The 25,765-nt window shown below is 46.7% G+C and overlaps 2 protein-coding genes across 2 annotated transcripts in view; one reads left to right on the top strand and one right to left on the bottom strand.

Annotated features, from left to right (window-relative positions):
• The window catches only part of Ascc1 (activating signal cointegrator 1 complex subunit 1), an 84,337-nt gene extending 83,842 nt beyond the window's left edge, over positions 1-495 (bottom strand). Inside the window, exon 1 of the mRNA XM_051153097.1 lies at positions 328-495. The gene's annotated coding sequence lies outside the window, so the exon portion shown is untranslated. The remainder of the gene's footprint in view (positions 1-327) is intronic.
• Anapc16 (anaphase promoting complex subunit 16) lies at positions 121-13,390 on the top strand. Its single transcript, XM_051153096.1, has 4 exons — positions 121-394; positions 6,207-6,373; positions 11,644-11,718; positions 13,202-13,390. Exons 2-4 carry the CDS (start codon positions 6,232-6,234, stop codon positions 13,315-13,317), a joined length of 333 nt encoding a protein of 110 aa, XP_051009053.1. The 5' UTR covers positions 121-394; positions 6,207-6,231; the 3' UTR covers positions 13,318-13,390.
• Positions 13,391-25,765: the final 12,375 nt, after the last annotated feature.

Genomic DNA, 25,765 nt, shown 5'->3' with positions numbered 1-25,765 from the left:
GGAAGCAACACAACCCAGGGAGGCGGGGCGGAGGAGCCGGAAGTATTCTCAGAAAGCTCTGCCTCGGTCAGCCTCCGGCCACGCCCAGTCCGCGCATGCGGACTGGCGCTGCCCCCATTAAACCCACCGCCACAGGGGCAGGCGCACGCCGCCCAAAAACTCCCACAGCGCAGGCGGGCACGCGCACGCCGCTGTCTACGTCGTAGTGAACGAGACCGCGCTGCTCGGTCCAGGGGGCGTGGCTGTCGGTCAAAGGGCAGACTACTGAGGTAAGTAGACAGGGCTTCCAGAACCTTCGGTGGGGAGTTGACCCCTGTATGTTCCTACCTGCCAGAACTAACTGAGAAGGTGGAAAGAGACTCTGGAGACTCTCCCGCGCCGGGCTTGTGCAAAGGTTATTTCCTCAAACTGAGCATGCGGGCGGAGGGTTGGCGCCTGCGCAGTAGGGCGGCCGCGAGCCTCTGCTTCCTCCGGAGTTGCTGGGTGGGAAGCGTGCCTTGGGTGGAGTTAACGTAGCCAGGGCTAGTGTACTCACTCCTCCCCTCTCCAGCGTGGCCCCAGAGAGAGCTGATGCATCTATTTGGTTTGTATGGTGATCCGTCTGTTTAGGTGGAACACACTGGAATGATTTGTTGGTAGAACCCAACGGTTGTCATAATTAGCCTGCGCACTGGATGCGAATCGACTTAAGTGGCTGGTTTGTTCTGATAGTTATTTTAAAGAAGGATCTCTTTTTTTTTTTTTTTTTTTAAGAAAATTAGCGGAAACTAATTTATGAGTGCGAGGTCATCTCTGTCATACACAAAGTAAGTATTTAACCAAGCCATAATAACTCTGTCCCACAAATAACATTACTTTTCCTATGAGCGTTTCTGCCATCAGCAGCCCCAGCTTCCCTGATAGGGCCAAGTTCCAGATTCCCAGTCTCAGTATTCAGAAAATTTTACTGAGTAGCCTCCTGGGAGGCAGAGTTGTGTACTCCTCCCAGTAAGAAAGATAGAAACGGCCTGACCTTCATGACTCTAACCATCTCTGTCCCCTGCATTCTCTACTGAGCTGCCAGCTCTTTATTCTGTTATTTATAAATCATTCATACAAAAAACCCTGTGATAAGGATTTTATGCGATGCCTCAAGTCTGTCTTCTGCTTTCTAACATCGCAGGATTCTTTTCACTGTCTCACACATGCTAAGCAAATGCTCTACCACTCAACTGTCTGTGTCCAGACCGAAGGCCACAGGTTAGTCTTTCACGTGGGAGTGCCCATGCATGTGGAGGCTTGAAGATGTAGCTACCATTTTCCTCCATAGCTTTTCATAGCTTCCCTGAACTCAGAATGTGCCCATTCCTGCTACTCTAGCTAACCATCTTGCTATGGGAATCGCTTATCTTTCCCTCCCAAGTGCTGGGATTACAAGCAACTACCACACCTGCACTGCATTTCAATGAATTCAAGGGCTCTCCAACCCCAGTGCAAGCACTTTATCTGTTGAGCCATCTCCCCTGCCCCAACACATGCAGGGATTTTAATAAGATCCTAAAGTGAATGCTGACTGAGGGTATAGCCCAGAGGTAGAACGTGTGAAATGCACAGTAGAGGAAACACTAGCTGCCTCCCGAGCAGGCTCTTGCACGAGTTTACCACAGCTGCACTAAAGAGAATTGGAACTTCCCCTATGTGTTGGGACATAATAAGTATGAAGGACTGGGTTCTGCATAGGGAAAACTGGGTGTGATGGTACGTACCTGTAATTCCAACACTCAGTAGGCCAAGCCAGGAGAATCTAGAATTGAAGACCACCCTGGGCTACAAAGCAAGAGACTTTAAAAAAAAAAAGTCGGGCGTGGTGGCACACACGCCTTTAATCCCAGCACTCAGGAGGCAGAGGCAGGCGGATCGCTGTGAGTTCGAGGCCAGCCTGGTCTACAAAGTGAGTCCAGGATGGCCAAGGCTACACAGAGAAACCCTGTCTTGAAAAACCAAAAAAAAAAAAAAAAAACAGGCGCCAATTACTGATTTGGTTTTGGTTTAAGAAGTAGTGTTTCGGGAGGGAGGAATGGGAGGATACAAGGGATGGGATAACAATTGAGATGTAATATGAATAAATTAATAAAATATATTTTTTAAAAAGTAGTGTTTCCTGAGCCTGCAGCTCTTCTAGTTGCCTTACCTGTATTTTTTTTAATCTTCCTAACACTTCTATAAGGTAGGCACTATCAGTTCCATTTTACAGACAAGGCATCTAAGGCACAGAAAAGCCAACCGATTTGTCCAGTCACATAGCAAAGTCAGGATACAGACCCAGGCAGGTAGTTTTTGATAGTCAGTTCTTGATTAAAGATTTACTTTTGTTTTGGTTAGTTTTGGTTTTTTGAGACAGGGTTTTCTCTGTACAGCCTTGGCTGTCCTGGACTCACTTTGTAGACCAGGCTGACCTCCAACTCTGCCTCCTGAGTGCTGGGATTAAAGGCGTGCGCCACCACACACCTTTTTATTTAATTTACTTGTGTGTCTCTGTGTGTGTGTGTGTCTGTGTCCCCAACCAAGGCAGTCAGAAGAACGCAGCAGGTACGCCAGAGCTGGAGAGGCAGGTGGATATGAGCCACCAAACATGGATCCTGGGAACCTAACTCCAGTCCTTTGCAAGAACAGCAAGCAGTCTTAACCTCTGAGCCAACTCTCCAACACTCCCCCACAGGCAGCCCTTACTTAATCCCTGTGCTAGCTTGCCCTGGCACACAGTAGCACATCAACAAGCCATTGCTTCAGCAGTTAGATGACCTTTAGGAAGCCAGGGCTTCCTGCGAACTAAGTAAGCATCCTATGAACTTACTTAGTTACTGATGGCTTGGGTAATCCCTGAACTCAGCGTTTACAATGTAGGGTTTGTTGTTCTGTTAACCCCTTAATGACGACATTCAGAACTAGAGACTGAGGTGTAGCTCGGGGTAGAGCATGTGCTTTACAGTCTCGGGGGGGGGGGGGGGGGGGGGGGGGGGGGGGGCGGGGCCTGGCTTTCATCTCCAGCACCAGACGTGGGGGGAGGAAAGCCATAAGCAAATCTTTAGAAACCAGACATCTCACAGATACGTCTCTCTACCGATGCAGAAAATGGGTTATAAAGTTCACCTTGTGCTGGCTCTGCACGGTTTTCCACCCTGGCTGTTTTGTACATGGAGCTTTAGTTCTGAGACTTGGGAAGAAAATAAGATGAAAGGACCTTCCGTTCATGACCTTCAGCTTAGAATAGTCACTGTGGCTAGCCTTTGAAGCTACTGCTTGGATGCGCTGTGGAGCAGCTGATCTCAAAATACAAAGCATTAGCCACTAAATAGAATAGTATCAGGGTGGAAGATGAAAAGATCAGCTTTAAAATCTTAGTTGAGAAACATAAACAGTTCCCAGTGGGTTCTGCACTGAACTAGGGGGTCGGGGGAGGGAGGGAAATAACTCTCCTGGAGAGCCACTCTCCAGGGAGAGATGGAGTGTTCTGTATGTTTCATTTGAATCCCACCAGGGATGGGTTAGACACTTGGACCCTGTCCATCAATACTTAAGTCTCTTTTAAGGAGCAATTGAAACTTTACTAGGCTATATTTCGAGCCATCGTGGCACAAAGGAGCAGTTATAAATTCCACGTGAAAAGTTGCTTTCTCTGATGGGTACAAGTACAATTCTCAAAGTAACCTAAGAGCATTGTCAATGAGCTGGGCATGGTGGCCACGCCTTTGATACCAGCACTATGGGACAGGTGGAACTCGATGAGTTTGAGGCAGCGTGGACTACATAGCAAGTTCAGGGATAGCCAGGGCTACACAGTGAGACCCTGTTTCAAAAAAAAGGTAAAAAGATCATTAATGAGGTTGCATTTGTAGCAGGCTAATAGTCTAATAGCAAGAGGCTTAGTATTTCCTTCTCCTATGCCCTGTTGGCTCTGGCTCTGGTGTTCATTTGTGCAGCCTATGGTGGAACTAGAAACCAAGCTCTGCTTCTCTGGCAACCACGTGTCACCGCCACATAGTTAGGAGACAGCAGCCACCATCTCGGACATCGTATATCATTTTCCTCAAGAGGACACTGGATCCTCTGGACATAAAGGATTTAGAGTAGCATAGCATTCTCTAGTATTTTTCTGTTAAAAAAAAAAGTTTCAACTTTTTAAGCGTTTAGGAACTAGAGCATAAAATACTTGAAGCTTGTGCTCCAACCACTGAGCCCTCAAGTTTTTCTAACAAGTATGCCAGAACTAAGGGGAAAGCCGGTAATCAAAATTTTCCCTGACTTGAAGAGAGAGGTGTTGTGTCTTTGTTGTTGTTGGTTTGGGCTTTTTGAGGGATCCCATGTATCCCAGAACATGCTGTATTACCAAAGATGACCATGAGCTTCTGATTCTCCCACCTCTGCCTTCTAGGTGCTGGATTTTACTTCCGTGCCACCATACCTCATCTGTGTGGTGCTAGGAACTAAGCCCAGAGCTCCCTGCATACTAGGCAACCACTGCTAACTGCTAACTGAATAGGATCCCCAGCCCTGGCACATGGCTGTAATCCCAGCACTTCAGAGGCTGGCACAGTGGGGTTGCCATGAGTTTTATTAAGGCCAGGCCAAGCTATATAGTAAGTTCCAGGCTAGCAAATTAAGACCTTCCCTAAAAATAGAAAAATAAATAGATTTTTTTTTTAATGCTAAAATTTATGTAATGTAAAAATTACCCATTTTCTATTGTTACTGAAACAGGCTTTTGACTATGTAGTCAATCCCCTGCCTTAGCCTCCTGTGTAACTGGAACATACTAGTGCATTCCACTACTCCCATGTAAAGTCATTTGTCCACTTACATACTAGAATCCTTATCCAGTGAGAAACCACTAGTCACACGGTTGTATTGAGATTTTGTTTAGCATTTAAGAATGGACATACATAGTTCTTCAGTTACATTGGTAAACTCAACATGAGACATGGCTACTTATTCAGAGCATTTCCATGGTGACAGAACATTCTAGATGGCATAAACATGGTACTTACCATTTAAAAACCATGCACTGTAGAATCTTCATATGCTTCTGAGGCCATGTTCTTGTTCTGAAGTTATGAGACATCATGTGTTCAGTCCTGGGATCTGGGTTTTCAGATAGGACACAGAATTAGGCCCACAGGTGCTCAGTTGAAAGGGCCACGGTTTCTGAGATAGATTCCTGAATTATTTTGTTCCAGCTTTTGGGTGCCATCAAGTGTTAGACTGAGGCATTGCATTCTGATGAAAAGGTTAACAATTTCTTAATGAAAGCACCAGTATGTGTTTCCTAAGCAATCTCCCTTCCTTGGGAACAGAACACAGTGTTACTCTGGACTCCTACTTGGAAAACTTGATAAGTGAACTTCTTGGTGTGGCTTGTTGAGGAATGTACCAAAGACAAACTGTCCTGTGGAGCAGTATTATTTTATCCTTGGTCTCATTTCTGCCTTGGCACTGCCATATCACCCTTCATAACTCATAAATTACCCACAATCAATCCAAATGGCACAATTTGCTAATGGAGAAAATAGAAATCTTTAAGTAGGGAAACTTTTTTTTTTTTCCTTGACACAGGGTTTTTCTACGTGGCCCTGGCTATTCTGGACTTGCTCTGTAGACCAGGCTGGCCTCAAACTCACAAATATCTGCCTGCTTCTGCCTCCCAAGTGCTGGGATTAAAGGCGTGTACCACCACGCTGATATTCAAGCTCTTCTTAAACATATATTTTTTTTATTAATTAATTAATTTTTGTTGTTGGGTTTCTTGTTTGTTTTTTGCGGGTTTTTTTTTTTTTTTTTTTTCTGAGACAGGGTTTCTCTGTGTAGCCTTAGCTATCCTGGACTCACTTTGTAGACCAGGCTGGCCTCGAACTGACAGAGATCCACCTGCCTCTGCCTCCCAAGTGCTGGCATCAAAGGCGTGCACCACCGCGCCCAGCCTAATTTTTTGTTTTTTAAGACAGGGTTTTCCAGGCTGGCCTTGGACTCACAGAGACCCTTCCTCTGCCTCCCCATGTGCTGGGATTACAGGCATGCGCCCAGCTTACACATATTTCTACTTCAAAACCTATGTGACATTATAAAATCCTGGGTAAGGACAGAGGATAGGGAACGCCATCCCTTCTGGGCTAGAATGAAATATTCTTGATCTGGCTTTTATAAACTTGCTAATTGCTGGTTTTTCCCTCTAGTGAAGAAAGAATTCTACTGGAGGGAATGGCTGCCTCCTCATCCTCATCTTCAGCTGGCGGAGTCAGTGGAAGTTCTGTCACTGGATCTGGTTTCAGCGTTTCAGACCTTGCCCCACCTCGGAAAGCTCTGTTCACCTACCCCAAAGGAGCCGGAGAGATGTTAGAAGGTGATGTCATGCTGCACTGGCTGAATAATTGGCTTCAGACCTTCAGTGCATGTATTATGTAAAGAAGCCAGGGCTAGAGAGCTGGCTGGAATTCATTAAGGCAAAGCCCTCGAGAAGCTGACCAGGGTTGGCACTGGCGACAGGGACCTTACTGACCTCCTGCTCCAGGTTGCCTTGTTTTGGCACCTGTGTGATGTATTTTCTTTTTTAGTGAGTGTCTACAGATAGATTAACCCCACCAGAGAGGCGTGAAGGGGAAATAAAAGTTAATGTCTTTAGCTCTGTGAAGGTGACTCTGACGGCCCACTGCAGGATACTGCTGTGTGACTGCATGGTTTTTATAGCACTGGAGATTTGCAGCCACTATCTTATCACACATTTGCAGACTGGCTGGCTAGAAATAGGTCACAGGCAGTAGTCATGAAATGGCGCTGGTGACTGGAATGCATTAGATTCGTGTTCAGCTAGACTGGTAATTCATTGTAGGAGCATAAAACTCATGTGAGACGCTTAACTTAAAATGAACCTGTCTTTCTGGGCAGATGGATCTCTGAGTTTTAGGCCAGCTTCACAGTGAATTCCAGGCCCACCAGGGCTATACAATGACACCCTTTTTCTTTTCAAAAAAGAAAAACAAAAGATAAAATGCAATATCTGGGCCCACCTTAGATATCCTGAATTAGTCTAGGATGGTGTCCTAGGGCCTTGACCAGTGTGTCCAGGGCCTTCTCATGTTTTAAAAACAAGGACTCAAAATTCTCTTGTGTCAGACATTTTTGTATTGAGTTATAAAATGGTCTTTTTTTGCTTTAAATCTTGCTTATTGGCATGAATATATTTTAAATTAGGAGATGTCTCTGAGAAAGGTACAAACTATATTTGGGGTGTTGGCTTTTTAAGGTGATCATTATTCATTATCCATTTATATCAAATACTTAAAAAAAAATTAAAAAGCTAAAAAAAAGTTTTTATAGTGCCAAACACTCTGATTCTTTTTTCTTGTAGAGTTAGGGATAGAGCCCATGACCTCATACATGCTAGGCAAGTACTCTTTGACCCAGCTACATGCCTGGCAGACTCTAGCGTGTAAGGCATCTGATTGCTAGGGCGGCAGCAAGCTACTGTGGTGTGGAAGGTGATGAGTCAGCCGTGCGTACTTCTGCCCTTGCCTTTTTGTTGTCTCCATTTGTGTTACCATTCAAGTTGGCATCACCAAGTCTGACTGGAAGTAGAGGCTTTTTCTCCCTACATAGCAGTAAAGGTAGATTATGACTTTAGCCTTTGTAGCAGAGATGTGGTTAAGGGAGCTTGCCACAAAACAAATGACAAGTTGAAGACACTTAAGTTGCTTGCTGAGCTCTATAGAGCAGAAGAGAATAAGTGCTTAACACTGCTTAAAATGTCATCTGCGTTAGTCTTAAGCTGACATTCTGACAGAATTATATCTGGCTGTTTTCATTACCTCATTGAGGAATTGATTGGACTGTAATGTAGCATGGATTTAGCATGTTTTAGTTCACAGTGCACAAGTAGTGGCCCTCCTTTGTCCCAGAGTCTCCCTAGGAATCTTAAAACCTGCTTACACTTAAAGACAGACCTTGCCAAGTCAAGTATCTGACATACTGTTTAATATCAAGAATACAGAAAAGGGGCTGCCGGTGAGATGGCTCAGGTGGTAAAAGGTGCTGGTGACCAAGCCTGGACACCTGAGTTTGATCCCTGGGTCTCGTGATGGAACAAGAAGACTGACTCCCAGAAGTTGTCCTCTGACCTCCCCATGAGTACCCATACATAAATAAACAAATGTCAGATTAGCGAAAATGAAAAGACCACCATTACCACTCAGTGTCTGCTGGGGTGTGGCTCTGCTTCCCCTCCCTTCCCACACCACCTCTGTAGGCCACACCCATGCCTCATCTTCATGGATGCCGAAATGTGAATGACATGGTATTTACATAGGACTTGTAGCACTCCTAAATGTGAGTTTACAAGAATGTCAGATTTCTAGGTGATACTGTTGTACATTAATGTTCGTACATCAAAGCATTTTTCTTTTTCTTTCTTTCTTTTATTTATTTATTTACTTACTTACTTACTTATTTTGGCTCTGCCTCCTGAGTACTAGGATTTCAGGCGTGTGCAGCCATGCATGGTTTCAAAGCATTTTCTTTTTTTTTTTTTTTTTTTTTTTTTTTTCGGTTTTTCGAGACAGGGTTTCTCTGTGTAGCCTTGGCCATCCTGGACTCACTTTGTAGACCAGGCTGGCCTCGAACTCACAGCAATCCGCCTGCCTCTGCCTCCCGAGTGCTGGGATCAAAGGCGTGCGCCACCACGCCTCAAAGCATTTTCTTATTCATTGTTGTTGTTTTGGGTTTTTGTTGTTGTTGTTTTTGAGTCTCATATAGTCCAGGCTGACCTCTTGGCTCCTCCTCCTCCTCCTCTTCCTCTTCTTCCTCCTCTTCCTCCCACCTCCCAAGTGCTGAGGTTACAGACATATACTACTATGTCTGGTTTATTCCATGTAGGGGATCAAACCCAACGGTGCCAGCTGAGCTGCATCCCCATTTTTCTTTCATTAGTGTAATGGAAGAGGAAAATAGAAACAAATCATGTTAAACCAGGCAATGGTGGTGCACTCAGAGGCAGGTGGATCTCTGAGTTAGAGACCAGCCTGGTCTACAGAGTGAGTTCCAGAACAGCCAGGGCTACACAAAGAAACTCTGTCTCGAAAAACCAAACTAAAAACCAACCAAACAAATCATATTAATAGATTCAAGTAACCCCAACACTAAGGAGGCTGAGGTAGGAGAATTGCTGTGAGTTGGATGATAGCCTGGGCCACATAGAAACGTCTGTGCCAGCCTGGGCAAAGAGCAAGCCTTTCTGAAGGCTGCCTTTGAGAGTACAGCACAAAAGCACTTAGGAGTCAAGGTTGGGTCATAATCCTAACAGGTTCGACTTGATGTTACCTACTCCTAAACCTCAGTTATAAATCCATGCAACCTGTACTTAACCTCTCAAGCGAACTTCTGGATACATCTACTGTCTGCTAAGAGTAACACGCAGCAAGCTTCAACAGTCTCCTGCCCTTGGCTAAGATTGTTCTCACCCAGTTATTAGTGAGCAAATTAGAGGCTGCCTTCCAGCCCGGAAGTGGCTGTATTTTAGGGACCTCACAGGCCACGGATTTATAAATCACCTGAGATTGTCTCGCTTCCTACTATGTAGTAATACCTCTTCAATGAGTTTTCTTAGCGTTGAATTTAATACAATTGGTGATAGAGTTAGATTTGGGCCATTTCCTGAACTTTTTTTGCCACATATAATCTTTGCTTGTCCCTTAAGAGGAAAGCTGATATACTGCTGACTGGTGTGTTGATTACAAACACATCGCCTCGGGCTGGCTCCTCTGTAGAGAAATCCCAGCCTTTAGATTGGTAGATGGTATCTCTGATAGGCTGTGGTTTAATGTAGTTAATGCAAAGCTGCATGACAGCAGGAATACATTCTTAGGCCTGAAGTGTGGGAGAGTGGTACCCAGGCACCTTTTTGAAAGGTGAGCTTCTGTATTTCTTTGGAACTCATTACCAGTGTGATAACTTTAGCACTGTATCCTAGTGATTAAATGATGATGGGAGGCAGCACTCCCAGGATCCAACTCACACATCATTTGACCCTTACAGCCTATCACCCCCACTTCCTACAGTTCAGAATCAAACCACCTGGCAGGCCCACTCAACTTGTCTGTTTTGTTCTTTGTAAAGTAAACCCTGAGTTGTAGTTGACTGTTTGAGAAGGATGCCACTACCGCCGGGCTTGGTGGCGCACACCTTTAATCCCAGCACTTGGGAGGCAGAGGCAGGTGGATCTATGTGAGTTCGAGGCCTACAAAGAAAGTCCAAGACAGCCAAGGCTAACACAGAGAGACCCTGTCTCGAAAAACCAAAACAAACAAACAAAACCAAGAAGGATGCCACTATGTTGTTTACATGCAAGAACATAATAAATTGCATCATTGGTGTCAAGTGTTGGCCTTGGTGGACTGCTCTCTGCTCTTATCTAGAGACACTTAATGATGTCATCAGCTTGTCTAACTCTTTACACAGTCAGAAGCAAGAGGTACACTTGGCATGGCAGTGCTCTAGGCATGACTTCAAGAAAGAAAGATGGAAAGCCAGGGGTGGAAAAAGACTTGAACTTACTACTCATCCTAAGAGTGACATATATCACCCTGCCCCCACCCCACATCTCCCTTTCTGTCTCTGTCTCTCTGGCATTGACTCGAAGATAGTACTGGCAGGAAGCCCTTTTGGTTGTGTAGTCACACCACTCAGCGTGAGTATTTCTGCTTTGCCTTTGATTATCGAGAGTTGTAAAGCAAGGTTTGCTGTGTAAACTCAGCGTGCAGCCAGAGTGTGAATATCCCCCTGTCACTTAATACCCGGGACTAGTCCATGACTCACAAATGAGCACTGACACCCAGCAGAGCTGATGTGAACTCCTACCTTGAGAGAGACAGCTGTCTCCTCTCTTTCCATTTGTTTGAGACTTGCCCTGGGGGAGGGGGAGTTGCTGCCCTTTCTAAAACATGGAACTTTCCTATGTGAATTGTGTCTTTGGAGATGTGTTTTACAGGATCAGCCTTTGCACTGATGAGCGCTGTAACTGAGCCAGCCACCGTCTCGTTGGCAGTTGTTGGCACCAGCTCCATGCTCGGTTCTGAGCTTGCACCATTCCCTTATCGACATTCAAATTGCAGTGCCTGGCTCAGTTGGAAAACCAAAGCTGCAATTTGTGTTTACAGAATGAAGTTTCCCAGCAGGCTTTCGTGATGGTCATGATGATGTAATTTGATATACTAAAAGTCAACAGCTGTTTTTCCCTTGGCTCTATCTTTTAGAATGAAAGTGATTGGAGTTCTGATACAATAAGTGACACAAGTACGGCATTGCTGGGTGTGCCAGTGGCCTTGTTTGCCTACTGTACAGAAAAGAACAGGTCAGGAGACGGACAGTAGTGACCAAGACCTCAGGCGTAGACTTCTTGTTTTTGTTTTTGTGACACTATTTTTGAACTCTCAAACAAGTAGGACTATTTTAATATTCCAGGTATAGAAGAGGTAGCTTCTACCAAGCAGTGTTCTAAAAGACCCCCTTTGTTCATGCCAGAAATGCCTTAGACCTCAAATGTAGAAGCAGGGAAAGAGTGGATAGCCTCTCGTGCTTTCCCAGAGGCCGTGAAAGCTAATGCCTGTGTCCTTTCACTCGTAGATGGCTCTGAGAGATTCCTCTGTGAGTCGGTGTTCAGCTATCAAGTGGCATCCACACTTAAACAGGTGAAGCACGGTAAGTACATGGGCTGCTGTCCTGTACATGTGTAGGCAGCAAAGGGGCGCGCATTATGAAAGGTCACTGCTGTCGTAAAAGCCCCACTTGTTAAGTGAACTTCCTGTTGAAGAACATCCTAAGAGCTTATCCAGCTTGAAAATCCCATTGGAGGTTTGAAGTTGAAGCTCCGGGTTCAGTTCTCTGGGGGAGTGAGTTGCTGCTTCCTATTCCTCCGCTGCCTTTACCTGTCCTTCTGCGACCTCTTACTGTGTCCCTTCATGCCGCACCTTCCTCTTTGTCTGTAGCATCTTCAGCTCTGTCGTCTACTCTGAGCCCCCAGTGATGTGTACACTTCACCAAGTCTCCATTGTGCATCCAGAAACCATTTGCCCTCCTGATCATTCCTCCTGGAAGAAACCACAGAAGCTTCTGAGCAGAGTCCCTGTGGCATGGAGGGCAAAGGCCTGTTTATGTTTTCAGATGGCCTCATAATGGCTGCCTTCTGCCTCGGGCTCCTGAGGGCCAGCATTATAGCCGTGAGCCACTAGGTCAGCTCCAGCTGTTAGACTCCAGCATGTCTGCGAGTGAGAGGATGCCAATTGTCCTTTGGCTTTTTACAGTGGTAGGGCTCAAACAAGGGGCATGGCACACGCACGTGCTAGCCATGCACTCCACCGCAGGGGCTCATCCCCAGTCGAATAACTGTGCTTTTCCCTTATTATTCTCTCATTCTGAAATTCAGTAAGTAGCTTGGGCTGACCTGGAACTCTGAATAGTCTTCCTGCCTTCACTTCCCCAGTGCTAGGCTTGAGCTACCATACCTTATTTCTTTCATTTTCTCTCTCTCCCCCTCCCTCCCTCCTCCTTTCTCTCTCCCCCATCTGTGTGTGTGTATGTCTGTCTGTCTGTCTCTCTCCCCTTCCCCTCTGTCTCTGTATGCGTGTATCTCTGATTGTCTGTCTGTCTTTCTCTCTGTCTTTCTCTCACTCTCTTCTTTTTGTGTGTGCCGTCCATGTATGGATTTGTGCAAGTGAGAGCAGGTGCCTCAAGAGGCTGGTGGTATCAGATCTTTCTGGAGCTGGAGTTACATAAAGTGGTTGTGAGCCCCTACAAGGGTACTAGGAATTGAAATACAGGTGACTCTTGAGAAACTAAACCCACTCTTGGGTATATATTCTCCTTTTCCTAAGGGTCTCTATTTCTATAAATCCCTATGCTTTAAATCTGTATTAAGACACACGCGCGCGCGTGCGCGCCAAAGCAACCAGAGTTATATTGCTGTAGCAAAGTAGTTCCCTATAGCAAGAGAGGCACTTGAAAGCAAGTTGCCCTAAAATTTCTTACTAAATTTGCTTCTCCTTCATTTGGAAGACCCCATTATTAAATCACAAATGGAAAGTCCATCTGCAGATTAAGCCTAGACCAGTTGTCATGTTGGTGATTGGTGACAGTCTCGTGAGAAATGCCCTGTTGTGCTCTGTCACTTCTTAACTTCTTACAGATCAGCAAGTTGCTCGGATGGAAAAGCTGGCTGGTTTGGTGGAAGAGCTGGAGGCCGACGAGTGGCGGTTTAAACCCATTGAGCAGCTGCTGGGGTTCACACCATCTTCGGGTTGATATTGCCTGCACAGTCGCCCCTGGGGCACAGCCCCCAGATATTGAGAGCTGTACCGTGAGCTGCATGTCTGAATTCACAGCCATACTTGGTCTCTCTGTTTCTAATAATAGGCAACAAATCTCATGTGAAGTGGTGCTGCAATGTTTGTCACATTTCTGTTCTTAAAAATATTGGGCAGCACTTGGAAAACAGGGGCCAGAGGATATCCGTGAGTTCAAGGCCAATTTAGTCTACATAGAGTTCCAGGACAGCCAGGTCTATGTAGAGAAACTGTCTCAAAAAACAAACAAACAAACAAATAAATAACAAATATTGGGGATCAGATTAAGGCAGCCCTTTCAGGGAACCAGATGGGTTGGGATTTAAGAGAAGCTTATTCGAGCCGGGCGTGGTGGCGCACGCCCTTAATCCCAGCACTCGGGAGGCAAAGGCAGGTGGATCGTTGTGAGTTCGAGGCCAGCCTGGTCTACAAAGTGAGTCCAGGATGGCCAAGGCTACACAGAGAAACCCTGTCTCGAAAAACCAAAAAAAAAAAAAAAAAAAAAAAGAGAGAGAGAGAGAGAGAGAGGCTTATTTTCACAAGCCAAGTGGACACATGCCAGTGTCAGCCGACTGAATGGTGTATATCCTGCCATTCATGGAGTATCTGGAAGCTCTCACCAGTTCAGTCCAATCAAGGTTAGCATCTGTGGTTTCAGCCCAAACATTTCCTTCACAATGAATGTGATTTCAGCTCAGGGTCTATCCAGAAAGGGGAATTTTAAAGTGTTCTTTCTCCCTCTATTTTTAGATATCTAATATTATAGATTATTTTTGTCACTCTTATGACATGCCAAATGGTGCTACACCACCCCATTCCTGCCCCCCAAATTGCTTTTTGAATGTTGCAGCACTTGAAAAAAAAGTAAAGTGACCTAAATCCTTTCAGACCCAAAAGTCCTTAGTCCAGCTCACTGGGACTATGAAAGCAATTCTGTAGCAAATAAATCCTTACAAGAGTTCCAAATTGGTGTGCTTATCCTTTCAAGGTATGGGGGATTTGGACCAGAGAAAAGAGGTCAGGTTAGTTTTTCATTAGATTCTAAAGTCATGTCTCCTAAGTAAACAGTAGATTTGTTTTACTTCTGAGCAGTTTGCTTTACAGAAGTGTCCACCTTACTGCGGCCTCAGTAGGTGAGAACGTGGGTTGCTTGTTGCTTAGTTCATTTGTTTGAAGCATTGGCCCTCTCTGTAGCTAGGCTGGCCTTAAACTCATAGTAGTCCTCCTGCCTCATCCCACTAAGTGTTAGGATTACCCTCCTTCTCTTCACTAGATGTTTACACAATGATAGAGAAAAACCTGGAAGACAAAAGACCTTGTCATGGGACCTCATGCTGCACAATTAGGAGGATTACGTGTTATGTTACATACAAATTTGCCCTATCCACTATTTATCTTTCTTTTTGTTAATTAATAACTTACCCCTGATCTGCTTAGAGTTGCTTAATTATAAATAAATTTGATCCTAGTAACAACTGGCCTTAATCTCAGGAGTTCAAAATACTTACCACACACTCCCTGACAGGGAGGAGTTGATCTCACTCACTTGGTAAAGTTTGAGCCCTGTGGAGATAGACTACTGCTGAGGGTCACATAGATCAGGCAGAAGACAGCCTGGTAAGTTGCAGTGGATGGAAACTGATCAGTTAGGGAGCCCACTGTTCTTGCCTGAAGCAAACCAGAGCTTAAGAAGTACTAGCCCACCAGACTCACCTTCTCCATATTATACTGCTCAGCCACTGTGAGAGCATTCTTCCCAGCTGTACTGCCCAGCAGCTGTCACTGGGCTGCTTCCCCACAGAAGAATAGACTGTCCGAGTGCAGTAAGTGCAGTAAGCCCTTGGGTCAGAAGCTGTCGCCCTCACTTCATATTTGACACTGCAGCAGCACTGACACTTACCTCCCTTTACCTTCTGAGTAGATTGTTTGCTTTTGGTTTTTTGAGACAGGGTTTCTCTGTGTAGCCCTGGCTGTCCTAGGCTCACTTTTTTTTTTTTTTTTAATGTTTAATTTATGTGTATCGGTGTGAGGATGTCAGATCTTGGAGTTACAGACAGTTGTGAACTGCCATGTGGGTGCTAGGAATCGAACTCGGGTCCTCTGGAAGAGCAGACGGTGCTCTTAACCACTGAGCCAACTCTCCAGCCCCCCTTAGGCTCACTTTGTAGACCAGGCTGGCCTGGAACTCACAGAAATCTGCCTGCCTCTGCCTCCCGAGTGCTGGGATTATAGGTGTGCTCCACCGTACCTGGTTGTATTTACTTATTTAAATTGGGCATTTCTTCTCCCCCCCCCCCACTTTTTTTTTTCCCTGATTTATTTCTTTAGGAAGCAGAGGCAGGCAGATCTCTGTGAGTTTGAGACCAGCTTGGTCTACAAAGTGAGTCCAGGACAACCAAGGCTACGCAGAGAAACCCCATCTAGAGGAAAAAATAAAATAAAAAGACTTATTTAGTGTATATGAATGCTCTGTTTTCATGCACACCAGAAGAGAGAATCAGATTCCATTGCAGATGGCTGTGAGCTACCATATGGGTGCTAGAAGTTGAACTCAGGACCTTTGGAAGAGCAGCCAGTGCTCTTAATCACCGAGCCATCTCTCCAGCCCAAGTTGAGCATTTCTTAATATGACCTTGGACATTAAAGAGAAGCCAGACTTGGCAGCACACACTTGTAATCCCAGCACTTGGGAGGTGAAACAGAGAGATTAAAGAGAGCAGGAGCTGAACCACAGGTTTCATCTGTGAATGGTTTGCATGAATCACAGCTGCATCACAAGCCCTGCCAGCAGGACTCTGGCTACTCTCTGAAGGCGTGCCTCATCTCTGCACCTTTCCTTTGGCCATCATCTCTCACCCACATTTCTGCCATGCTTTGGACAAGAAAATGGACCATCTGACTCCTCTCGTCTATACACTTACACGGTCACTAGCAGACCTTCCCCTTTCTCTAGCATATATAATACCCCACACACAGCACGAGAGAGGAGCGAGGCCCAGGGCAAGGCGCACAGCTAGAGTTTCCCCTGGTACATTTTAGTGTATTGTGTGTGCTGCATGTATATACACATGCATGTGCGTGTGTGTGTGCATGTGAAGGCCACAGGCTGGTTGGTATCAGGTGTCATCACAGCCATTCTTCACCTTTCTTTTTGAGACAGGATCTGTCTGCCTTGCCTTGTACAGGGATTATAGACACACCGTATGGTTCCTAGCTTTGTATGTGGGCCCAGAGGGGTCTTGCATGCACCCACACCCTTTTGGTTTTGGCACAGGATTTCATATAGCCAAGGCTGGCCTTGAGTTTGCTATGCAGCTGAAGATGGCTCTGAACCCCTCCGTGGCCCTTCTCCTCCCGCCCCTGAGTGTTGAGGTGACGGGCATATCTCGCAAGGTTTGCCTGAGAGTGTTATTTGTCACTGCCACCACAACCCTAATGCTCATACAGTGTGTCAGTGCCCTGGACTGTACACCAGCTCTCTGGCACAAGGAGCTTTTCCTATTCATCTGCAGCTGTGGCTTCTTCCACGTGGTTGGAAACCCCTGAGTCCCCTGTTCCCAGTCAAGTGCAAGGGTTGTAGAAATCCTGGACCTTAAGGCTGAGAGTCTTCACCTCTGTAAAGGAAGGAGTAGAGCAGGAGAGAGCCATCATGCTGAGGGAAGACAAAGCCTGTTCTAGGCACACCTTAGAGACACCAGGCTCAGACAGAGACCACCTGCCTCTGTCCTTTTGCCAAAGCACCTAATTTTGCCTGTATATCTCAACAGGCCTCTTTATAATTGCCTGAAGTGTCACAAAAGTGACAAAACTTGAGAGTTAAATCTTGGACGACAGGCAGAGCATAAATAACACCAGATTTTTTTTTTTTTTTTTCCTGTTTTCCCAAAGTGAAATCTGGGAAGGAGATGGCTGCTGGGGGGAGACAGCCTGCTGCTTTGCACACTGGTTTTCTGTGCATCCCTTTATTAGTATCTGGTTAAGGCGGGGTCGAGGGTCTTAAAGCTAGAATAGATGTTTGCCTGACTTACAGGACAGGAAGATGCAACCTACTGTGACTGCTGAGCCTTCAGTGCCTGAAACACTGCATGCTACATAGGAAAAGATAACAGGGCTGGCTGGGGATATCACTCAGTGGTAGAGCACTTAGCATGCACACAGCCCTGGATGCCATGCCGGACACTGCAAAACTAACTAAATAACTGCATTTAATAGGTATTTTTTTGCTTTCAGTTGCTGGAATTTGTATGGTACTTTTATTGATCCTGTGACCAAATACCTGGCAGAATTCACTTAAGTCAGGAAAGGTTTGTTTTGGCTCATGGTACAGTTTAGGGGACATAGTAGCAGGGAAGGCAAGGGCTAGACCTGGTCTATGGCCTTAGGAGTATATAACACTGTCAGTTACATAGCTCCAACCAGAAAGCAGAGCAAACTGGGAGCCAGGTGAGCCTATCCTGCTCTCAGCCTGCTCCTACATCCTTAAATCTGCCAGCCAGGCCTCATATCCAAAAGGTTCTCCAGCCTTCCAGAACAGCACTCCAGCCAGGGACCATGTATTCAAACACTTGCCTTTTTATATTCAAACCTTAACAGGATTGAGCTCAGGGCTTCACCTTGACTAAACTATATCCTGAAGCATTTCTCTAGTCTAAAAACTACTAGCGGTTTCCAATGTAAAATTCACAGTGGAATACTGTATGAAGTAATTCAGAAACATAAGGGGCAGAGGCAAGACCACCCTAGACTTAGCCCAGAGCCCCTTCTGTCATCTGCTCCACTGATGGGCATAAACTACAGAACAAATAGGAACTTTGAATCATGCAACACATGATGCCATCCCTGCAATGAGCTGAGGCCAGTAATGCTGGTGGCTTCCTGCCCCACATGCAAATGGCATGGTGGCAGTGCCAAGTGTCAGCATCCACAAGCCAGTCCCTGCTTCACACATTAGTTTTCCAGTCTGTCCAGTCTCCCTAGAAGTTGCTTTCCCAAGCCAGCATTGTGTCACTGTTACAACGCGCTGTCCAGAGCAGATAATGAAGCATCATGCTGGTTATCAGTTCCAGAAGGGGGGGAGGGGAGAGCCTCAACACACACTGAGCACTAACTCTGCCTGTGTAGGTCTGTTGGATAAAAGGCCATGGTGCAGAACAGGACACAGTCATCAGCCCCTGGAGTCTATGAAACACAACAAAGGAACTTAATTAGAAAGTTTGGGGTGCTATAAAATATCACAGCTGAGAGGAAATCAGCTGGGTCACAGGTCTGAGAATGCTTTCCAGAAGGAGTGTGGTTAAACCAAGACCTGAACAGAACGCAGGTGGAAAGCCAGGCATAGTGGCGCACACCTTTAATCCCAGCACCCAGGTGGATCTCTGTGAGTTCAAGACCAGCCTGGTCTACAAAGCAAGTGGTAGAATAGCCAAGACTACACAAACCCTTTCTCAAAAAAAATAAAAATGGCAGGCAAGGAAGAAAAAAGACTTTCTATGGGAGGGAATTAAATGTGTTCAGAGCCCCTGGAGTGAGCAGGGCTCCATGCTGTGGATTGCAGGTGACTTGCCGTGGATGGGTCAGTGCCTGTAGGCAAGCAGTGAGGCTAGGATCCATGAGTTCTTTAAGCAATGTGAGCTTTGACCCCCTGAGACCATGGGAGCCACTGAGGGCTGAGGAAGGGAAATGCCAAGCTCTAGTTCTGATGCAGTGAACTGAGTTGGGCATGGTAGAAAACTGAGAAGTTCTGGAAATCAGAAATGGCAACAGCCTGAAGACACAAAAGCAGGAGGGGGAGTTAATCTGGTATCTGCTCAAGAGTACCCTGTAAAGGACTCGGTAGTTGGTGGAATTTGCCAGACTTAGGGCAGACAGCCAAATTTCTCGTGTCAGGTAGTACTACTCACTATGATAAGGGCTCAGACAGGAGCAGGCTAAGGAAGTCTAGAGCTTGGGGGAACAGGACTCCAGATTGAGCAGCCTAGGGTTGTTAAGCCAAAGGACAATGAGAAGTAAACTCAGCGGCAACATTTCTGCCTGGTATACGTGAAGGTCTGGCTTCCATCCCTAGCACCACAGGAACAACACTGACACAGTACAGGTGAAACTGTCCATGAAGTGAGCAGAGAATTGTCACCACAAGAGTACCCCAGGAACTGCCAACATGTGTAGGCAGAGTGGGGGTGGTGCCAGGAAAGGGACCTGCAGGCAGTTACCAAAGAGATGGCAGAAGAAGCAGGAAGGTGGCACCACAAAGCCAGAGGCCAAGACAACAGAAGCTAGGGCAGCCACACAAGTGATCTTAGGGATGAAGGCGTCAGCTGCTGATCTTCTCTTCAGCCACATCAGAGGTCAGGGAGGCAGTGACAGCTGGGGGAGGGGAGGATGAGGCAAAGCGTAGTCTGTAAAGTCCTTCTTCAGAATAGTTGGCACATAGACGGACCCAGTCAAAGGGAAAGGGAAGGGGGGGGCGGTCTGGAGGCTGAGAAACTGGCAACTGGTTGGGGAAAGGATACTGCTGATGTGGGTGACCGCATAGGTGAGGTGACAGAAGTTGAGGGAGGTCCCATCTGATGGCTCCTGTTCTCAGATCAAAAGAACCTAGTCTTCTGCCTAAAGGCAGATGTGAGGTCTGTGTGGGGAGGACTGCAGTAGCAGTATAGTCTGCACTGCCCAGCACAGTCCTGAGGGGAAGTACATAAGAGTTCCCACAGACTGGCAATGGGAAAGAAAACAAGAAATAGCTGGTGGTGGAGGTTTTGCATGGTAAGGGCAAGGATGTAAGCAAATTGCAGTCCTAGGCTAGAGAGAGAGGGAAGTGAAAACAGAAAAGCATTGGGGCATTGGCAGCATGCAGGAGGCAGAAATAAAAGGCAGGGTTGGGGCAGCCACTCTGGCAGAGTGCTCACCCAGCATGTGCAATGCCTTGGCTTACAACACAGCACCATGAAAACCTGAAGTTCCCAGGCCTGGCCCCGCCTCATAATCAAGCCAAATAAAAATACAGGCTCCAAGCCAGGCCTGGTGGCATACACCTTTAACCCCAGCACTTGCAAAACAGAGGCAGGCATATCTCTGAGATTGAGACCAGCCTGGGTTACATAGTGAGTTCCAGGCCAGGCCCATGTATAGAGCAAACAAAACCAAAAAGCAACCAAACAAAAGTACAGGTTCCTGGCCAGGGCTATGGCTCAGGAGAATGCTTGTCTAGGATATTTGAAGCCCTGGACTCCATCCCCAGTATCAAATACACCAAACGTGGTGATGCACATCTGCAGTCATGGCAGTAAGGTCATAGAAATAAGAAGATCAGAAAGTCAGGGTCCAGAGTAGAGAAACGACTCTGGGTGGTTAAGAGCACTGGTATCTCTTCTGTGGGATCCAGGCTCAATCCACAGCACCCACATGGCAGGTCACTAACTCCAGTCCCAGGGGATCTGGTGCCCGCTTCTGGCTTCTGCAGACATACACTCAGACATCTGAAGGTTTTTTTTTTTAAGTACATGCCCATCCTCAGCTACATAGCAAGGTTTGGTGATAGCCTGGACAACATGACACCCTGCTTGAAAATAAATAAAGGCTGGGAAGGTGGCTCACAGGATAAAGCCCTTGCCACCCAAGTCTAAACAGCTGATCCCCAGTACTTATATGTATATAAATGCCAGGTAGGCATGCAAACACCTGCTTGTAATTCCACACTCAAGAGACGGGTCCCTGGGGCAGGATGGCTAGCAAGATCAGCAAGCTCTGGCTTCAGCCTAGAGACACTGCCTCAATGAGTAAGGAAAGATGTCCAGTGTCACTTCTGGGCCTATATATGGATGTGCACACACACAAACATTCATGCATAGATGAACACCACATAAATAAAACTACCGTCTCCTTTATCCTGGTGCTCAATAGCTGTCAGACTCAAATGTGTCTCTTCCATAATCAAGATTTGGAGCAAAGGAGCAGTAAGCACAGAATATTCAGTGTGGTAGCTGCTGGTCTGGCCTAGTCCAGAAGGCACAGAAAAGGGCCAGGTGGGAACAAAGAGGATGGTAAAGACAACTTCCTAGTAATGATAAGCCCAGGCTGAGGGTGAAAAGATGCACCAATTAACCCAGCTGAGAAGGTGCCAAACCAGTGTTCCAAGCCCAGAGAACAGCATGTGCAAAGTCAGGGCCACATCTGTGGGACTCCTAGTCACTTGGTGTAGCTGGAACACACACTGTGTAAACAGGGGAGTGGTGTGGCCGCGGCAGCTGCGGCAGTCTCTGGGAGAAGGAAGCAAGAAGCACATTGTTCTGAGCCTCCTTCTCTGTGCTCCACTTTCCACCGAAAGAGCCAGGAGATGTCTGCAAAAACTCCACCATAGAAGCTGGGAAAGCAGGCTCTGGGGCTGGGGGATGAGCCCCTGGCTGGTCCAGGGCATCAGGGGTAATCTGCAAACTAGGAGGGACTGGAACCCAGCACCCACAGCTTTGAAGTTACTTGTTTTAGGGAAAAGGCGTTCATCTTAAACTGGGAGAGAATGAGCGAAGGCCCCTCCCTTCCGGGCTCCTGGCCAAGAGTCAGGATAAGAGGCAGCTTAGAGTGATCCATTCAGAGGAGTGTACTGACCTTGTGGGGAGTTGTTTTCTCCAGATTGCTGCTTCTCCTCCCTTCCTGGGGCCCTAAAACCCTCAATTGACTCCTGGGCCCGTCTCTCCCTTGTTCTCAGAAATCTCTGGGCATGCACCAGAAAGTTAACCACACAAACACTGGCACTTAATTTGTTCAGCAGACCCCAAGGTCACACTGGGGCTGACTGAGTCTCACAATACCCACTCAGCTCTCTACTGGGCCTCAAAAGCAAAATCCATCTAGAACATCCTACAAAGTCAGGGTGCCTGGCTCAAGACAAACTCAAAATAGCTGAGAGACAACCTTGGACACTCTCATCCCAATCCTGTGTCACCGCCTAGAGATGACCCAGGTCTCACCTGTGGCCCCATTCACAGAATGGATTCTGACAGCATTCCTAGGCATGGGAAGTCAGACCCAGGCGGGGATCTAGGACTGCAGCAGAGATACAAGAGGTACGGCCTCCAGAGACCCCAGACTCAGAGGAGGACTCTTAGGAGCTAGGCAAGAAGCGGTGGGGGTGTAGGCCATTTGATCCCAACAGGAGGCAGATGCAGGTGGATCTCTGTGAGTTCAAGGTCAGCCTGGTCTACAGAGTGATTCCAGAACAACCAAGGTTATAGAAAGAGAAACCCTGTCTCAAAAAAAAAAAAAAAAAAAAAAAAAAAACTTAAAAAAAAAAAAAAAAAAAAAAGAAAGAAAAAAAAAAAAAAAAAGAAAAAAACTTAAAAAAAAAAAAAGCAGGGCATGGTGGCGCACACCTTTAATTCCAGCATTCGGAAGGTAGAGGCAGGCAGATCACTGTGAGTTCAAGACCAGCCTGGTCTACAAAGTGAGTCTAGCACAGCCAAGTCTACACAGAGAAACCATGTCTCAAAAAAAAAAAACAAAAAAAAAAAAAAAGGAAAAGAACAGAAACTGTGGGGGAGGCCACAACTTACTGTCTGAAATTATTAACTCCTGAAATTATAAACCCAGGAGTCAGGCCTCATCAATACTCTGCCATCAACAGAAGCCCACACTAGGCTAATAGCCGACCCGGGCTTTAATCCCAGAGGTCTGCAGTTCTGACTTACCCTCGAAAGCCAAGTCAACCATGGGCTCACAGAGAAACAACTTCCCATTGTGAGTTTTCTAAACCTGCTGACTCTGTGGCCAAAATGAGCTTCCATTAAAGAGTTCTGCTCTAGCAAGTGCCAAATGGGCACATTTAGATTTTAAAAGCTGCTGAGGTGGGAAGGAGTCCTCAGTAACAAAGGCAGGATCGGGAGAGCCTGGGCTCAAAGCCACGCCTCTTGTTTCAACAGAGTATGGGGTAGCTACCAGTGGTACCCAAGCTCTGGGAACGCTAAGGACACTCCAGTCACAGTGGTTAACATAGAAAGGCGTGACTACATGTGGGGCATTGTGCCAGGGACTTCCCACACATGTCATTTACTCCCTGAGAAAGGGGTAAAAGGAACTGCCCTGTGGTTGGGAGGAAGCCACCAAGGCATGGCAGGGATAGCCAAGAAGAGTCATGGCCTAAGAAACTTCAAGGGACCTGGGGACAATGTTGGTTGTTAGTAACAACATGCCACAGACTGACCCGCTTACACAGCAGAAATTTAACTCAACTCTGGAGGCCCAAAGTCCACAATCAGTGTGTCAGTAAGGACCCTTCAGAGGGTACAAGGGGCCAGGCGGTGGTGGCTCATACCTTTAATCCCAGCACTTAGGAGGCAGAGGCAGGCGGATCACTGTGAGTTCGAGGCCAGCCTGGTCTACAAAGCAAGTCCAGGACAGTCAAGGCTACACAAAGAAACCCTGTCTCAAAAAAGCAAAGCAAAACAAAACAAAACAAACAAACAAAACAGAGGGCATGAGGGAAGGCTCTGTTCTAGAATGTTCCATGTGGCTTGTAAATACCCCCACACGCCTCATGAGACCCATCCTGGCCTCAAATGCAATTTATAATTGACAGTGACCTTGTAATCCTCCTGCCACCAATCTCCCGAGCCATACCCAGTTTATCCAGTGCTGGGGACCAACCCCAGGGCTTTATGCATGCTAGGCAAGCACTCTACCAGTCCTCCCAGTGTCCCTCTAGTCTTCCCTCTGTGGGTCTCTTTTATGAGTACTCCCCATTTTGTTTGGATGGGTGCATTAGGAACCTACAGGCTGTGTTTATTTGAATGCCTTTGTCAAGATCTCGCTTTGAAGAAGCTCATCCCTGAAGTACTGGGATTAGGATTCACACATGCCCACGTGTGAATTTTGGAAAGATGTAATTTGATACCTATTAGGAGTGTCCAGCCCAACCATCTTTAAATCAAAACAATTACTACATTTAGCTGTGTGCGCATGTGTATATGTATGCGTGCTGGTCAGAGGATGACTTGGAGGAGTCAGTTTTCTCCTTCCACCATGTGTGTGCAAGGGGTCGACTGAAATCATAAGACTTGGTAATAAGCATCCTTACCTGCTAAGGTACCTTGGTGGCCCTCAGCTGTCCCTAAATGAGGGCATGGAGGCTTTGGATGAAAAAGTAGCATACACAACCAGCAAGGTAAGGGAAAAAAAACTAAGAACCTAGCTCTTTTATTGCTGAGGTCCTCGGGTAGACATCTCCAGGAGCAGCAGAGTGGGCCTTGGGATGTGGCTCCGTTGGTACTGTTTGCCCTGTATACACAAGGCCCTGGATTCAGCCCCCAGCACTGTGCAAAACTGGGTGTGGCAGCACCCAGCACTGAGAAGGTAAAGGTAAAAAGATCAGGGTTTCAAAGCCATCTTCAGTTCTGAGGTTCTAAAACAAGTTCAAGACCAGCCTGGGCTATATGAGACCCTGTCTCCCGAAATATAGAAGGAAGAAGAGCAGCGTGTCACACAGCTCTGTGCCTGTCTTGTGAATGGCGCAACAGCACAGCTGGCCAGCACTTATTTGGAGTTGGCTGGGCTCTCTGTTGTTCACTCTTGGACCCAGAAGGCCAGTGAGCAGCCATATGTTTGGAGAAGTCACTAAGAAAACACTAGAACAAGCGGCATAGGTTTCAGAGGCATGCTTTTGTGACCCCAAACACACATACAGCCAGGTACAGTTGCCCATGGCTATAACAACTGCACTCAGGGGAGGCTGAGACAGGAGCATTACCATGGGTTTGGGGCCAGCTCATTCAGAGATTGTCTCAAAAAAAAAAAAAAGCCACAGACACAGAGGCAAAAAATTCAAGCCTGAAGATAGCACCCGGGCTGTGAGGGACACCAGACCACAAACCAAGTTAGCAGGCTGCAAGGAAGGAAGCCGCTCACCTTGTCCTTCCCTGTACCAGGCCTCCTGGTTTTGCAGACGTTTGCTGTTTTTTTGTTTTTTCATTCAATAAAAATAGCTCTACGGGACAACATATTATAGCATTCGTGGAAATAAAAACTAGGAACCACATCACAGGGTGTTCTGCTGCAAACGTAGCCCCAGCTCCCCAAGGCTGATTTATGCTGCAACAGTGGCAGCCCTCACTGGTCCCAGGTGGGGCCTGGCCTTTCAGGAGGAAGGGAGGAGGAGGTGCAGAGCCATCAGCTGTTTCCCCTCACCAAAGCTAGAAGCACAGCTCTGTCTGAGCCTGCCTTCTGCACTATAAAAAGTTTCCGTCACAAAGCGCCCATTCAGGAAACCAAGGTTAGAGACCCTGGGCTTCCTGCCTTGATTGCTCTCCTGGGGCCAGGGACCAACCAGCCCAGAGGGGTGGGGTGTGTCGGCTTTGCAGGTTACAGGATGTGAAAGTGAGGACCGAGGTTAGAAGAAAGAATAAAAGGCCAAGAGTAGAACACGC

Source organism: Acomys russatus, chromosome 11 (assembly GCF_903995435.1).
Source record: "Acomys russatus chromosome 11, mAcoRus1.1, whole genome shotgun sequence".
Classification (NCBI taxonomy): Eukaryota; Metazoa; Chordata; class Mammalia; order Rodentia; family Muridae; genus Acomys; species Acomys russatus.
The sequence above is the reverse complement of the archived record's forward strand: the minus strand, read 5'-3'. Positions and strand labels throughout refer to the sequence as shown.

Coding starts and splice junctions, on each gene's coding strand:
- Anapc16 (XM_051153096.1), top strand. CDS start 6,232: ATGGCTGCCTCCTCATCCTCATCTTCAGCTGGCGGAGTCAGTGGAAGT. Junction 6,374..11,643: donor AGCCGGAGAGATGTTAGAAG/GTGATGTCATGC, acceptor TTTCACTCGTAG/ATGGCTCTGAGAGATTCCTC. Junction 11,719..13,201: donor ACTTAAACAGGTGAAGCACG/GTAAGTACATGG, acceptor AACTTCTTACAG/ATCAGCAAGTTGCTCGGATG.